The sequence below is a fragment of the Zeus faber genome (assembly GCF_960531495.2).
Source record: "Zeus faber genome assembly, chromosome: 10".
In the NCBI taxonomy this organism is placed as follows: Eukaryota; Metazoa; Chordata; class Actinopteri; order Zeiformes; family Zeidae; genus Zeus; species Zeus faber.
Window position 1 is genome coordinate 24,192,968 of NC_137199.1, and position 15,693 is coordinate 24,208,660.

The 15,693-nt window shown below is 42.5% G+C and overlaps 1 protein-coding gene across 1 annotated transcript; it reads right to left on the minus strand.

The window, feature by feature from the left end:
- Nucleotides 1–1,132: 1,132 nt before the first annotated feature.
- On the minus strand, nucleotides 1,133–8,900 carry arr3b (arrestin 3b, retinal (X-arrestin); the record flags this gene model as incomplete). Its single annotated transcript, XM_080008218.1, has 15 exons — nucleotides 1,133–1,137; nucleotides 5,156–5,205; nucleotides 5,613–5,636; nucleotides 5,739–5,819; nucleotides 5,972–6,109; nucleotides 6,329–6,401; nucleotides 6,534–6,618; nucleotides 6,726–6,861; nucleotides 7,007–7,083; nucleotides 7,203–7,262; nucleotides 7,390–7,583; nucleotides 7,708–7,752; nucleotides 7,864–7,924; nucleotides 8,031–8,061; nucleotides 8,893–8,900. 15 exons carry the CDS (start codon nucleotides 8,898–8,900, stop codon nucleotides 1,133–1,135), a joined length of 1,068 nt encoding a protein of 355 aa, XP_079864344.1.
- Nucleotides 8,901–15,693: the final 6,793 nt, after the last annotated feature.

The following is a 15,693-nucleotide window of genomic DNA, read 5'->3' on the forward strand; positions in this document are numbered from 1 at the left end:
GCGCCGAGCTCGAGGGGGAAGGGAGGGAGGGGGGCAAACGGCGCCACGCGGCGGCCAACGGCGGAAGCGCAGACACGTCGGACACGGACCGTGCTGCGTTCAAGTCCCGTGGGAATAGTTAAACGCGTCGCTTGCCCGTGGCAACTTGGGGGGGGGGGGTGCATGCTTTGACAAAGCACAGCAGCTACAGGCGAGGTAAATTGGCGTCGCAGAGCTTAAATAATTGTTAAAGGATAAACACATATCCCATGAATAAACAGGCAACGGATATACATTGGTTTGTCCTCTATTGCAGTACGCGCTCTATGCGTAAAGGTCACATAAATCCAACATTTGAAAAGCGAGGCTGAAGTTGGCTCTGTTCGCCGGCTATTACAACGTTTCCACCAACTTAAAAGTCCACCTTAAATGGCCGCAATAACGTTATTTGGCCTGTAGGTGGCTCTGTTGAGTGACTTATCGCTGTCCTGAGTCGAGGCCTCTACTGAGGGATTTCCAAAATGACTGATCTGTTATGATACTCAGTACTCTGAAGAAAAATAAAACAAACAAACATTGGCCGTCATTGGAATTGAACAATGACGGTTTGTGTGTGTGTGTGTGTGTGTGTATATATATATATATATATATATATATATATATATATAAAATTGAAAAGCTACTACTGGGGTGAGGGCTGTCCCTGGCCATGCTGCGCACCCTCCGCTGACCTCGTTTGAGCTGGACAGCCACAATGGTGGCGAGTGAGGAACCGTCTTTGCGCTGGGCAGTTTTCACCGCCCTCTGCGGTGCCGTCCGGTCCGGGACAGAGCGGTTGCCTTTCCATGCTGTGATGCAGTGTCGTGCCTGTGTTGTTACACAACCAATATAGTGCTTTTAAAAATAATTAGGGAAAGCTATTGAATTACTTATTTTAATCGAATCCCTGCTTCTCATTTAAGTTAAATGAGAAGCAGTCAAACTATAGGAGGTTTATGTAGTAAAATGATTGTTTAACATGTAAAATAGAAACTGACGCTGAACAGTTTGTTTCCACGTGCTCTATAGCTACGCAAGTCCTTTCCAAGTTCTCTTTCAACAAATTGCCATATCTGTACAGTTGCTTTTGGTGTTGCTGTCTGTGTTATTACCTTCAAACTGTAACACCACATAAAAACACAGAAACACAGATAGCGTGGGGTGAGCGGGTGGGGTTGTTGATTAGGCTGCTCCACTTTGTCAACGTTCACTTGATGTGGAGACAATCATTGCCAGGGTGCTATCAACAGGTTAAGGAATCATGTATCTTCTCTTGTACATCCAGAGTAAAATGGCTTCATTCCTGCTCGATATTTATTTTCAAATATATGCTGCCTATTGACATACACACAGCTAAAAACACAAATTTTTGTCTTTTCCCTTTAATGCAGAACATGACTTATATCAGATTAAATAGAAATACTAAATGGAAATACAGGAAAAGATCTTATATTTCGTAATAGCTGGTATTACATTAAATTCTATGTCATACATGAGTGTCACATTTTGAGGAACTTTTGAAATAACGGTGGAGGGCCTTATCAATTGGAGGAGAAATAGACAAGATGAGACTACAGTCTGCATACCATGTTCAGAGATTCATAAAAAAAAAACATTGGGACAGTAAAATCTTTTGTCATTCTGGATTCTGACCTATAGTCATATTGTTTGTCATACACAAGTATAAGATTGTTGAGATGTTTTGAAAGTAAGGGGGGAGAGCCATAGCAATTATGGAAAAAATGCAGTGACACAATGAGACAGTACAGTCTGACATGCCATGTTCAAAGCTTAATAATAGAAATGTCAATTATGGAAAAATTGCAATGACACAGCAGTCTGCATACCAGGTTAATAATAAAAATGTCATTCATAATAAAATTCTTAATTAAAAATCATATAGTAAAGCATGAAAATTATGCTTAAAGTGCACACTATTTGCACTATTTTCCTTTCTCATTTAATTACAGTCCATCTTGTCAAGTTGTGTTTCTGGTTGCTTCATATAGTAGCTTTTCGATTTTTTAAAATAGATATTCAATTGACCATTCACCCTGGACATTCACTGTTTGTTTATTTTTTTTTGTATACAGAGTACTCATAACGGATGAGTTTTTGGAAATCACTCAGTCGAGGCCTCTACAGTACAGGACAGAGAGAAGTTACTCAATAGAGCCACCTACAGGCCAAATAACGTTAGTGCGGCCATATAAGGTGGACTGAAAATTTCAAATAAGGACTTGACGAGTAAGGAGCCAACTTCAGCCGTGGAATTGAAACGTATTTTGTACAACATTCATGCATGCGTGTTTTATCCACTCTTTTCCGCTGCTGTAGGCCATTCCCGTGTTGTTTGAGTCTGGTGGGAGAAATCGCGGTACGAAGCAAAGCTCCGAGTACTATTTTCCCACTCGAAAGACGCCGCTAAACACACCGTGCGTTTCCAAGCGCCAAGCGCGTAGTTCCCGTCTCTCCCACGCGACATGAATGCTGCGTAGTGCAAAACAATACGTCAGTGACGTTTATTCCTCCAAAGTCCAAATCCCAAAGTCCAAAGCTTTGAATTGTGTGACAGACAAGATTTTTTTTTTTTTTTTTTTTTTTTTTTAATAAAATAGATTATATTATTAGGTAGCTATATAATTCGATTATAATGTGGATCAAATTCTTTCCACCTGTATTAATACTACCTCTCTTTTCTTTTATTCAAATTCTTCCTCTAGTTCTATATTATATTGTCGATCTACTTGACATCCAATGCACATCATATGCTCCTAAAAACACCAAACTTTATGAATTCATGATGATGCCGAGTATGGCTTTGCTGACGATTCTCCAATTTTTAGGGAAGTTTCCTGAAATGCGTTGCACTCTGTATGCAAGGCTGTTAATTCCTTCGTTGATTCAATAACAAAGTTAAAGGCGATGATCACCTCATAGTCATTGTTTCATAGTCACCTACTTTTTGACCGATTGTTTTAATCCGGTTTTAATCTGGCAAATTTTAACAATACCGTCTGTTTGGAGAAAACGTGTGTTGTATCACAGGGTATAATCATTTGTATTTAATATTCAGATTCAAAGTAAACAGTATAAACAAACTCTTTCCAAATCACCTTCCTCGACTTGACGTCAGCAAATGATAATCAAGAAAGGAAGTAAAGGTGGGGCAAGAGGATTTATTCTCCAAAAAATTTCACTTTCAGGGGGTTTCTAAGGCATTGATCACATGGTGTCACAATCAGTCTCCTATAATTCAGCAAAGAAGATATTGAACTAATACAGCATCTATATTGTATACTACAGCACAGTTCAAACTGAGAAGAAAATGAAACAAAACTAAGGGGTCAAATCGCTTTTCGAACCAGGCTCCTGTAAGGGGCCGCTGGCCAACAAACGGGTCTTTGTCATTCTGACAATAGTAGCTAAAGTAAAAAAATGACGAAGAAATACTGTATTTGTAATGAGTGCAACGATTAATGCCACTTTGCTGATGTTGAGTTCCTTTTATCGTTGTTTTGTGTCGAGTATATCTTTTCCAAGTGGCTCCACTACTCAAGTGTGATATCGGATCTGGAGTCATGAAGTGGAAAAAAAAACAAAACAAAAACAAACAAAAACAGCAAGATCAGCCACAAATCTTTGGTACCATCACATTTATCCAAGAATATTTGCACATTTTTTCATCCACTAAGAAACTATTTCTAGCATGCTTCACAAAAGGGCTTTTGGATGAAAAAAAAAAAAAAGATGTTTATCATACTATTATAGTACCTCAACTTACGACTGATCCAAGATACGAGTAGTGATAGTCGCGAAAATTTGTATTGACTTGCGACCGACTGCTCCAAGATTTGACCGTGGAAATTTGCAGTTGGCGCGTCGGTGGCCAGTCAGCAGTCAGTCAGCAGTCAGTCAGCGGGCGACCTACATCGTGTGTGCACGTAGTTCGTGGCTTAGATATTTTTTTCATATTTACTGTGTTTGTGCTGTGTATTTTGTTTATTTTCACCCTTCATGATTTCATAATTTATATAGGAAAAATTGCTACGCCATACGACTGTTTTAACATACAACCGTCCTTATAGAACGAATTACAGTGGTAAGTCGAGGTACCACTGTAGTTTCACACTTACATGTAGCAGTGATCTGTCAAACAACTAAACCTTTCATTTTTTTACACAGAAATTAACTTTAAGAGATTTCGGGGGACGGACCAGACCTCTGCAACGTTGAACATCTCGCGGGATGTTGCACCGGAGGAGGCCTCACCTGAACTACAGATGCTTTTATTCCAGTCAGCTGCGTTTTCACAAGGTACACAGACAGACGGGAGAAAAGCATCGAGGTGAGTCACACACACGTCACGTTCACAGCACCGGCGCCACGTCCCAGCGGCAGAGGTGGAAAGTATTGAGTGTCTGTTATTGATTGATTGACTGTTATTGAGTACAAACCCAGTTTTATTGAGTATAACTAAAAGGCAGTACTTCTACTACTACTTCTATTCAAGTTCTTTTCAAACAAAGTATTGCACTTTGCGATTTTCAAAACTACAAATACTGAACGATATTTTAACGTCATTCCAAAAACAAGCTTCAAATTACAGAATTGAACTCCAGAGCCGGTCACGGCAAAGCATTTCTATGTCTATGCTCATATGACGAATAAACCTCTTGAATATGCTGCAGTTTGGTGAACAGTGCAATCGCCACTAATGCATACAAACTCAAAATGCTTTATTCTTTTGTTTATTTAGAAATGGATTATTTCCAAATGTCAACTCAAAGGATCGCGTTCCCCCAAATACACAGGGTGGTGGTTTCGTAAAGCAATTACAATATATTACCCAAGTAATTTTCTTCCTCACTACTTCTGTTTGTACTCTCTTACTAAAGTTAGGATTTCCTGTTTTCTTCCCACCTCTTCCCAACAAGCGCACACAAAACACATTTCCCTTCAAATGCTGTCTGTGAAACTTACACTTCTGCTCATTATTGAGCGATGAGATGATACATGGAGCGCAGCAAAAGGGGCGAGAGCATAAAAAAAATAAAAATTAGTTTATATTAGTTTAGTCTCAGCTCTATCTTTTTGGGGCTGGATCCACACCGAGCGTTTTTTTTTTTCCACCCACCTGCCGGCTTGGGAGACATCAGAATGAGGGGAACCTCTGCTGTGACATCGCTGAAAGTGTGAAGGAAAAAAAAATAAAAACGTTCGATACACATATAAGCATCGCTGTATTATTATTTCGACAAAATGCCTTTTCTAGATATCACTTGCATAAATACATAACTCTATTCCCTTCTATTTTGTACCCCCACTTTTTATTATCTTTTTGAGTCTTATTTTATTTATATGATTCTATTCACTGACTGCAGTATGTTTTAGGAGTCAGTTTCAGTTAGCAACTAGGAAGAAATAAGGTTAGCTATTATGTTCGGTTGAGTAACTTTTGTGCATAATCTCCGGGTGCGTTGCAAAGACATTTAACTGCATATATGTATGAACGTATGTATATGTATGTGACGAATAAACCTCTTGAATCTTGAATGCAATTGCGTAATGCATCCATTCTATCTACATCTTACCTTGCTGTCAGGCCGCCCAGCAGGCTGTGGGTGACGGGATAAAAAAATGTAATTAAAATCGAAACCGCGGTCTTAGTCTGCGTAGGGTTCTGTTAAAGAGTAAAATGTTATCGATGTCGGTCTTACCCTCCGCTGCCCACCATCAAGTTGACCTTGACCTTGTAGGAGATCACAATTCCCCTCATCTCCTTATCCCCGCCTTGACCCCTGTGAGAGGACCAGAATAGTTCAGCGGATAAGAGCGTTGCCTTAAAGCCATAATAAGGGGACGATAAGACATATTATATCACCGACGCTAAACAGAGCGCAAAAGTGCCCCTGGGGTCAGAGGTCACTGCGCTGAACTCTTGAGGACTCACAGGGTAGTGGACGCCAGGTTGGTGTCCTCGTACTTAAGCCGTCCGTCCACGGCAATGCCGCGCTTCTCTTTGTTGTCTCCCAGCAGGGGGGTCAGCTGGAACTCCTTCTCGAATGTTGAGTTGGCATTGATGGTTTCTCTGAGTGTGGAAATAAAATGGGGGAAAAAAAAAAAAAATGCTTTAAAATTGTCAATTGAAACGCGTCACTGGTCTTGACTCATGGGGCATTGTGGGGAAAACACTTTCAGACTGTAGCTGCGATGAAGAGCTACACTAATACATTTGACGATGCACGTTCTCGTTTAAAAAAAAAATAAAAATAAAAATAAAACATAAAACCTTTGCTTAAAGACTTACCCAAACTCCTCAGTGCAGACAGGCTTGGTGTAGTTGTCGGACGAGTAAAGCACTACACTTGCGGTCTGCTCCACTGTGCAGCACAAAAGAGAGGAACAGCAAATCATTTTTTTCACTCTCTTTTAATACTGAATATCTTGCTCCGTACGCACTACTTTTTTACGCCAATTTCCACGGTTAACCTCTTTTCCATAGTCATGCTCACCGAAAACCTTGATTTTGTTCACCACCTTGGTGGTTTCATTGTTGGCTTTGACTTTGATTGTGATCGGCTCTCCGTGGTAGTAGATCTGAGGAGAGGCGATAGAACACGTTTGATTGGCAGGGGCTTTGCAGACGTGCATCATTAGTAACAGGTGTTGGGGGTTGTCGGTTTTTCCATTTTCCTTAACGATACCTCTTTTCCAAGCGCGATCTCCAGATGCACAGGCTTATCGGACATCATGAACTGCTTGGAGATTTCTACCCTTGGTCCGGTTTTGTTGTTGTTTGGCGCAAACTGAATTTTACGGATTATTAGGCGACAGGTGTCCCTGAGATCCAAAGGAAGCACAAGCAGAGAGAATTAAGCCAAACACAGTCACCCTGCAACAAATAATGACTGGAATATACTTTATATATAATTTTTTATTATTTTTATATTTCATTATATCTACAATTCAATGAGATACTACACACTTCTTTTTGATGACCTCATCTGGATTTTCGATGTCATTGGCAACGTAGGCTTTAACCTCGAAGTCAACACCACAAGCCTGCAAAGGAACAAGGGAATGACAATTTTTGACAATTACTTACAATACTAATTACAAAGGGGTAAAAAAAAAAAAGGGTAATGGCGACGTGAGGGAGGAATAAAAGTGTGCAAAAGCACCTTGCCGGCATCGCCCGGGCCAGGCTGCAATGAGACGGAGCACGGCAGGTTCATGGGCATCTGTAGGCGAGGCAGGAGACAACGGGCGCCCATTATATATATATTTTTTTACATTTTTATTTTTCCATTGAAGTGAATTGGAAATTATTGTGAACGGATAAATGACATTTTGGGACATTCCCCTGACCTGGAAGGAGAAGGGATGTCCCTGATCTCCAACTTTCTTCATTAGGGATTCCTGCATGGGGGTTTTGGCAGAGGTCGGTCCTTCCGGTGGGTAAACCTGGATGCGCTTCACCCAGATGTCTCTCCTGAAGGACAGGCCCATCACGTCCAGCTCCTCGCTTCCGTAGCGGAAAGCGCAGGCGAGGTACAAATACACTGCAAAGGCAACGGGCGCCACAGTTTGCGCGTGTGAGGCAGGTTGAACCATTTTGCAGGATATTCTGCATTGCTTCTATTTGATTTTGACGAGGACGAGGGGAGGAGGATGAGATGAAGGTACCTTTTCTGCCATTAAGATTAGCAGGGTCCACTTTGAGAACGCCCTCTACGGATGGGAGAGAAAGAAAATGGCAGAACCGACGATACCATACGTGCACATGCAATCATTGTCCACAAACACGGACAAAAAAAAAGGACCAAACGATTTGATACGCACCGACTGCTTCCACTGAATCCACGTTGTCCACATAGTCTCTCTTCCCCAAGTAGAGGGTGATCTGCGTGAAATAAAAGAGAAACATCGGCTTGTTTGAGATTTCATTCTCAGGAGCTTGCAGCGATAAGTTATTACTATCCAGCTATTCTTTTGCAGGCGCCGCTTACGTTCTCGTGGCCGCTGGCCTTCTTGAAAACCCTGTAAAGAGAGGAGGGAACGTGAGATGAGATGGAACACGTCCACAATCCCGACGATCGTGGAACATCGTTCGATGTCGATTCCCCATCGTCGGCTGTGATAATTCATCGGTCTCCTGGTTGGGCTCTGACACTTATTATTTTACCGTCAGTTGTCGGTTCAGATTAGCACCAGGCGTCCACCCTAACCCCCGACCACTCGCTAAATGGACCGTGGATTAGTCATTAAGGCGACAAGGCATCTGTCGGCACAGTGGTCTGATCTGGACACAGAGTAGTATGGCCGTAGTATAATATGATATAATATGGTGTTTTTATGTAATGTGTACGATGTCTGGGCTTTTTTTGTGTCTTTTTACTTTGTGCGACGTTGACTTGATTCCTGAAAATCTGTCGTCCGGCTCATCAGATTCGGGGCCACGCACAGTTTGCCCGGCGTGAAATCTCACACCAAATCAGTTTTGTCCCAGGCCCGCCTTCGCAAACGAATATATACGCAACAGTAATCTCCCCCGTTGCTTGCCACCGACTCCGTCTAAGGCTGCTCTTTCTCGCCTCTCCTCTCTTTTCTGGCGATATCAAATCCGCGTTATCTGTCTTAATCAGGATTCATCCATATCCTATAAGCCGGCCGACCCCCTCGCAGCCGCTGCTAAGATCTTAGATTAGAAGGTCGCGACCCCTCCTCCTATCTTCTGAGCTGCTTTCTGTGTGTTGCGGGCAGGTTAGTCTGGCCCCGAACCAACCTTCACGTTACGTCCGCGCGCTTGTGTACGTTGTACAATGGCGTCTAAAGTGTAATGAGGTGTGGTATCATCAAGTCAGCACTCACTTTGACATGTCTGCGTTTCGGGGTTTCTGCAAATGGGAAAGACAAAGGAGACTTATTATATTATTCCTTATAATTCCTTGAAATCCGCTTTGGGCGGTGTCTTCATATTAACTGGTCATTCAAAATGATTATTCTTTTTTTTACTGCTTTTCGTGGCTCTCTGTTAAGATGAGGCCCTTCAAATATCTCCCAGCGGAGAAACAACAAACAACAACAACAACAAACGTTTTAAATTTATATAATCTATGAATCTATAAAGGCAGCTCGACCTTCCCACACTGCAGTATGGCTATAGTCAACTTTAACAATATTGTTGGTCTTCACTTACTATAGAATTACCATAAAAATGTGATCGTATGTTAATTATTCATTGCTGACTTATGTTAATATTTTAGTTTCAATCCATAGTATCAATCTATAGTATTACTATAATACTATCGACAGTACATTTATAAATTCATTGTTTACATACTGCAATATTTCAATACAATTGTAGGCTATATCAGTATATCAAAAACTATTATACCTGTAAGAATTCTGTCAAGTGTTGCTAGTTATTTTTGAAATATGATTCATTAAAATGAATAAGTACCATGGTGTGGTTATGTATTGAAATACAGAAACACCAAATATAAGATCATCACAGTACCATAACACAATACTGCAACTGTCATATTCTGTATATTACCTTTGAAAGAAAACATAGAAAAACCATAGAAATATGAATGTATTATATTGTATCAGTAGTTTTTCTATGGTATTCTATGGTATCTATGATATATGGTACTAGAGTAAATTGTATCGTAATACATACTGTACATACTATATTCCCAGGGGCCCAATAAGAGTGACATCATTCATTCCTGTCTCAAGTAATTTCACTCAAGATATTTCTGAAAATGGGGTCTGCGCAATATCTCTACATCTATACACATTAATGGCCCCCAAATATGACTTTTCAGTCTTTTCCTCCAGACCTCTGTCCCTCCAGGTCGGCTCACTCACCTTCTCCTTAGTTTCGGGGGTCGAGCTTCCTTCGTCTCGTCTTGCCTGAAATCAGTCTCTGTCACCCCGGTGTTGTGCAGTGTGTGCGTAAGCATCTGTCACTGGCGCCGCGCTCCTTTATACCTGATCTCTGAACCCCGGCACAACCCTCCGCCAGATTACACAGCCTGTCAGAGGAGGGTTTTTTTTAGACCAAATCCTATCAATCCATTAGTCTCCTGCTGTTTTTGTCTACAAAGTGTTCAAAAATAAGCACGTTGCTTACAAAGGGTGTGTAGTTTAGCCACTCAGACCCTGTGCCAATTGTTACGGCCGATAAACATCCAGTGCTCCTGCTTAACATGTGCTGTGTTTTATTCCCAGAAGAAAAATTGCAATCCCTGATGTGCAGTGTGTCATCGCTGCTGGAACGATGTAAATTTCCCTGTTGTGGGACTAATAAAGGTTTATCTTATCTTGTCTTAAAAACAAAATCTTATCAGCCAATCAGAGGCACATGAAGCTTCAACGCTGGGTCTGTTAACGTGTTAAACTGGTTAAAAGGGAAGGACGATGACATAGGTAACTTAAAGATAGGACATGGGAAGTTTTATCCAGGCCTGAATATAAAGATATATTATTTGGTATTATTCGGAATATAATTTAGAAAATGACACTTTTTTAACTTGACCTCCAATCACAACGTCCAGATATATGTAATCTCTGGTCATAACTCTGACAAGACATGGAAGCTGATCTTTGTAAAGAATGCAAGTGTTTTGACAGCTAACTTTAATAAAAGCCAATTTTCTGTAGTATTTATATATATCCCAAAACACCATCGAAACAACATACACACATATTTGATTTGAGATGGCCAACTGAGAAGAGTATACAATAATTTATGTAATAGTGGCTCTACTTTAACTTCTATAGATAGAAATCTCTGAGTGAAATTGTGAGAAATTGGATTTTGATGATGACTTTTAAGCGTGATCGGGACAGATTGACTTGATGAGTTAAGTGATTAAATATATTGAAACCAAAATGATAATTATCACAGTGAAATTTTAACTATAAATCAAGAGAAAAACCTTTCGGCGGCAAACCGGCAGATCATGTAAATATTGACCCAGTGGATTAAGAAGGCTTGGTGCGTGGGAGTTGCTAATGAACCGTCAAGGAATTCCCTTTTTCAGTCCAGGTCACAGAAGGTGCAGCAGCATTAACTAGATTTTGTTGGTTGTGGTCGCCGCCAGGTGACAGATGGCACAGACTCCAAGCCTCGCGCAATCTGTGCACATAGAAGGGGAAGGAGAAACGTAAATGACCTTTCGACCTAAATGTTATGTACGCCCGATTAGACACGCGTTTATAGCACACACACCACCAGCTGTTTGAATGTCTTTTAACTTTTATCTAAATTTATCTAATTTTATTGGAAATGTGACCACAGTGCCATCATAACTGAATAAAGTGTATAAACACTTGTCTGAAAAAGATGCTGAGAGCTACATGTCTCAAAATGCAATGAAATACACTAAATAACTGGAAGGTTGAGAAGAGGGATTCTTTCTTCGAGGCAATTGTATAAATGAATTCGTCTGCTGCTGTTTTTGTCCACAAAGTGTTTTTTCTTTCGTTTCTAGACAAACCTTATAATGTTATTGGCTATGTTATCAGATGCGTGTGTAGTTAAGATTCTCTGGAGGCAAAACAGACACCTAGCCAACACACGCCTCTTGTCTTTTGCGGGTTAGGAGATGGGCCAGGAGGCATGTGGAATGGAACACCAGTCGTTGCTGGGGTGACACTGAAGCTGACGCCGCAGCAGCTTTTCAATACTCTGTCGATTCCCCCAATCTCCTGCAGCTGCGTCCCCTTGATTGCCAGTGCTGGCCCTCCCCACCTGCAGATGGCGCTGAAACCACTTCCCACCTCCACGCCTTTCTTTTTTTCCCCTCCTTTAGTTCTGCCTGTATTGTCTCCTGTAATTGACCGTATTTATCCATCATACTCGACTCACACTTGTTTTATTTGACTGGTATTGAAACATTATTTTTTTCACTCTGCTCTCTTGCTATTCATTACTTTTGTTGTTGATTTGATCTATTCTGAATTGTGTTGTTTTGATTATTTCTATACATGTCATGCAAAGCACATCGTAAACCCTGTTTCAGAACTACTATTTACTAAATAGTTAATTGTAGTTCTGAAACAGGGATTACAATGTTATGTTGTGTTCTCCTTGTGGTCTACCTGATTATTACCTAGCTGATCCATCTCTGAACGTCCTTTAGTCCTGTATACTACGAGACATTACTATAAGTGTGTTTGATGGAGGATCTTGTCACTCACACAGCCAAGGGGGGGATGGATGATTTGGTTTGCCCAAGATCTTTCACACTTTTTGTAGATCTTCCGTTGTTGGATGTCCCGGCCTGCACTCGGCTCTCCAATGGGGACAGGGGTTTGGATCTCCTCGAAAATTGGTGTAATAACAGAAAAGACTTTGTTCAGTGGTTAGTTATATGGAGATTGAATTTTCATAGTCTACTTATTTATAGGTTTTTGGTATTATAAAGCTGTCATATACTTAGAACTATTCATCCCCATGTGCTGTCTTCTGCATTCTGCTGCATTAGTGTAGATAAAGTTTAGCGAGCAAACCGACTCTAGAAGGAGCCATTTCAAGGCCTTTTCCTGACGCCGCTGCACTATCACACTATAGCGACAGATGTTCAGCAAGCGCGGTATGATTTGAATACCTGTAAATACACTTTCTAAACTTCTGCATTTTACATTACTAACCAAATCAGTGGCAGTAATTGCTTATCGCTGCAGCGATCAAACAAGAGGAGCCACCAGTAACATCTGGTGTACAGAGGAAACCAGAACTCTCTCCTTGGCTGCACACATCTAATGGCCATCCTGTGAGTTTAACACTAGATTTTTATTCGTTGAAGCCGCAATGTTAAACCTTGCATACTCTACACATGCTAAAGAAAGAATGTAGTTTACAAACTTTTCAATTTGTGTGCACGTGTGTATTAACAGATCTGTAAAAAGCAGGGATTAAGGGTTATTCTCTGGTTGGATTCTTGGAGACAGCTTAGCGACTGCAGTGTGCTGCGGTATGGTTTCTCTGCTGGATCTTAAGTTTAAGCCTCTTAGGGCCCTTAGCGCCCGTCTTTCCACATGATTGTTGACTGCTCAAGGAAGACCTGAACTCTGTCTTTCTTTTTTCACATACATACACACACACACAAACACACGCGCGCGCGCACGCGCCCGCACACACACACACACACACACACACACACACACACACACACACACACACACATGCATACACTACTCTAATAGGCTTACTGTACAAACTGCAGTGTACCAAATAAAAAAATACGTCATATTCAGGATGTAGACATGTAGACGCGAAGACTGAACACTGCGCCGCTCGTACCTTGAAACGTGCGTGATCTGACGGACTTCCATTGCCGGTCAGATTTGTTATAGACACGGGTGTTTGTTTCATACAGGAGTTGTAGCTTTCTTGGTATGATTGATGATATGATTGGAAATAGAGTAAAAAGATGGATCTAAGTCAAGACTTTCCATCGCCCTCCTGTTGGTTGGGTTTTCTCTTCACAGTTTTGGCTGTGCGAGGTTATGAGTGTGGCCACATAATCCCCTCACACGTAAGCCTGCAGCAGTTTAGGTCATACTTTATATAGCGAGTCATGGTGTCTGCTGGTCGGGCGACTGCTCTACAGATGAAAGCGATTAGACCGTTTGTTCGACCTCTTTGACAACAGGGATCAAATAATGGACGTCCATGACACTCAAGCAGCTATATTTGTAAAAAGCCTTTCTTAAATTTGGTAGAATAATTGGGCTTTAAACCATTCGAAAAAGTATAAAAGCCAGCGAGCTATACGTGTTGCGGCTGCATAAGCGTTCAATGAAGCCTTCGACGGAGGCTTATTTCACCTTTACTTAGTTCTCGGGGATACATTGAGGGGTGGACCCTCATTTTAGGTGATGCCGAGATCACGTTAGGCAACAAAAACCCCACAGATAACAAGAGAATAAAAACAAATATGTGAAGAAGACGAGATCACAAACATCAACGTTGGTTGAAACTATTCCTAGTTTAAACAATTACATTCTTAAACAATGTGATTTGTATGGATATTTTTAACCCGTCCCAACTAGAATCCAGTGTAATCCAGTCCTGATAGCGGGTTTGATAAGCTCCTACAGTGAGGTGTAATAGTGAAGTGATGTCAATTGGTAATTTTTTTAGTAGCACTTTGTGAATGAACGTCTCAGAGCAGGGTGATGTCTAGCGTCTAAGGGCTGAAGGGTGGTAATGGCAGCATGTCTAGATATTACATCACCATAATATGAGACAGAGAAGCAGTAGCAGAACCAATGCTTTCCTGCTATTACTGGTAACAACTGACGTAACGTGCTTTGTTTCCCCAATCGTTGAAAAGTGAGGTTTGACTTCGGCTGAAGTAAATCAAGCACGCGGTGCTCAAAACTTCGGAGGGTCACGTAAGGTACCGCCGGATATCCCGCGAGGAACGGGACGGGTACGGATGCGGCGCGCTCGAGAGTCAACCGGACAAAAGCACTCGATGAGTCGCCGCTCCGTGCCGCCTTCAGGACAGCCAGAGCCAGGCCTCGGTGACCCTCGCCGCAAAGTCCCCGATTCAGATTCCACCGCTCGGGGGGCGGACGAGCCGGTGGTCGACGGCGGGGCAACCTTCTGCTGAGGAGCAAGGGGCAGCAGGGATTGAGCAACTTCCCACAGAGAGACACACTCTGGCTAATAAAGGAGGAAGGGTGGGACTGGTAATACGAAGGGTGTTGTTGTGGAGAACAGAAATAAGACTCGGAAAGAAAGGGATGATCATAACCATATGGAGGCTGGCTTTTTTTTTTTTTTTTCCGTTTTTTTTCTTCTTCTTTCTTTCCACCGAGAGCGAGGAAGAAAAGGGGAAGAAGGGAAGGCTTGCGCCAGTGACGAAAGAGAAAGGGAAGGAGGGATAGAGGAAATAGAGAAGGAAGGGGAGAGAGGCGGGGAGCGGGACGGACGAGAAATATGCTGGCCAGCAGAAAAAACAAACAAAAAAAAAAAAAAAAAAAAAAAAGAATGAGAGTGAACGAGCCCGGCGGACTGCGCAGCCCACCTGCGTTTGCAAAGCTGTGTGATTTGTTTGGAATTTGAATACGTAGAAGCAGTAGAGGAAGTGGCGGTGGGACGAGAAGAGAGACCGGAGAGGAGCGAGGGAGAGAATCAGAGAGAGAGAGAGAGAGGAAGGAGCTGGAAGACTCTTTCACACACTGGCGGTAAAGTTCAGCCCCTCGTTAGAATTTTTCTGGCTCCGTCTGTCCGATTTCCCCCTCCCTTCCTTCTTCCCCCTCTCTCTGTCTCTCTGTCTCTCTCTCTCTCTCTCTCTCTCTCTCTCTCTCTCTGCCCCCCCCCTTCGCTCTCTCTCCTCTCCCACTCTCTGCCGAGCCTCTCCCTCCCTCCCTCCCTCCCTCCCTCTCTTCCTCTCTCCTCCCTTCCACTCACATCTGGAATGGCGAGTCACTTCCTCTGTCTGACTGTGCTATAATGGGGTTGCCCTCCGCTGCTCCACACCCTCGCCTCTCCTCCCTCTCCCTCTCTCCCTCTCCCTCACTCTCTCTCCCCGCGTTCTGAGGACCCTCCGGAGGCCGGGGCGGGGGGGGGGGGGGGGGGGGGGTGGACGGGACGCCCCTGACCAACCCTCAGACTCCCGGGACGCTGCGGCCGCCGCGCGCTCT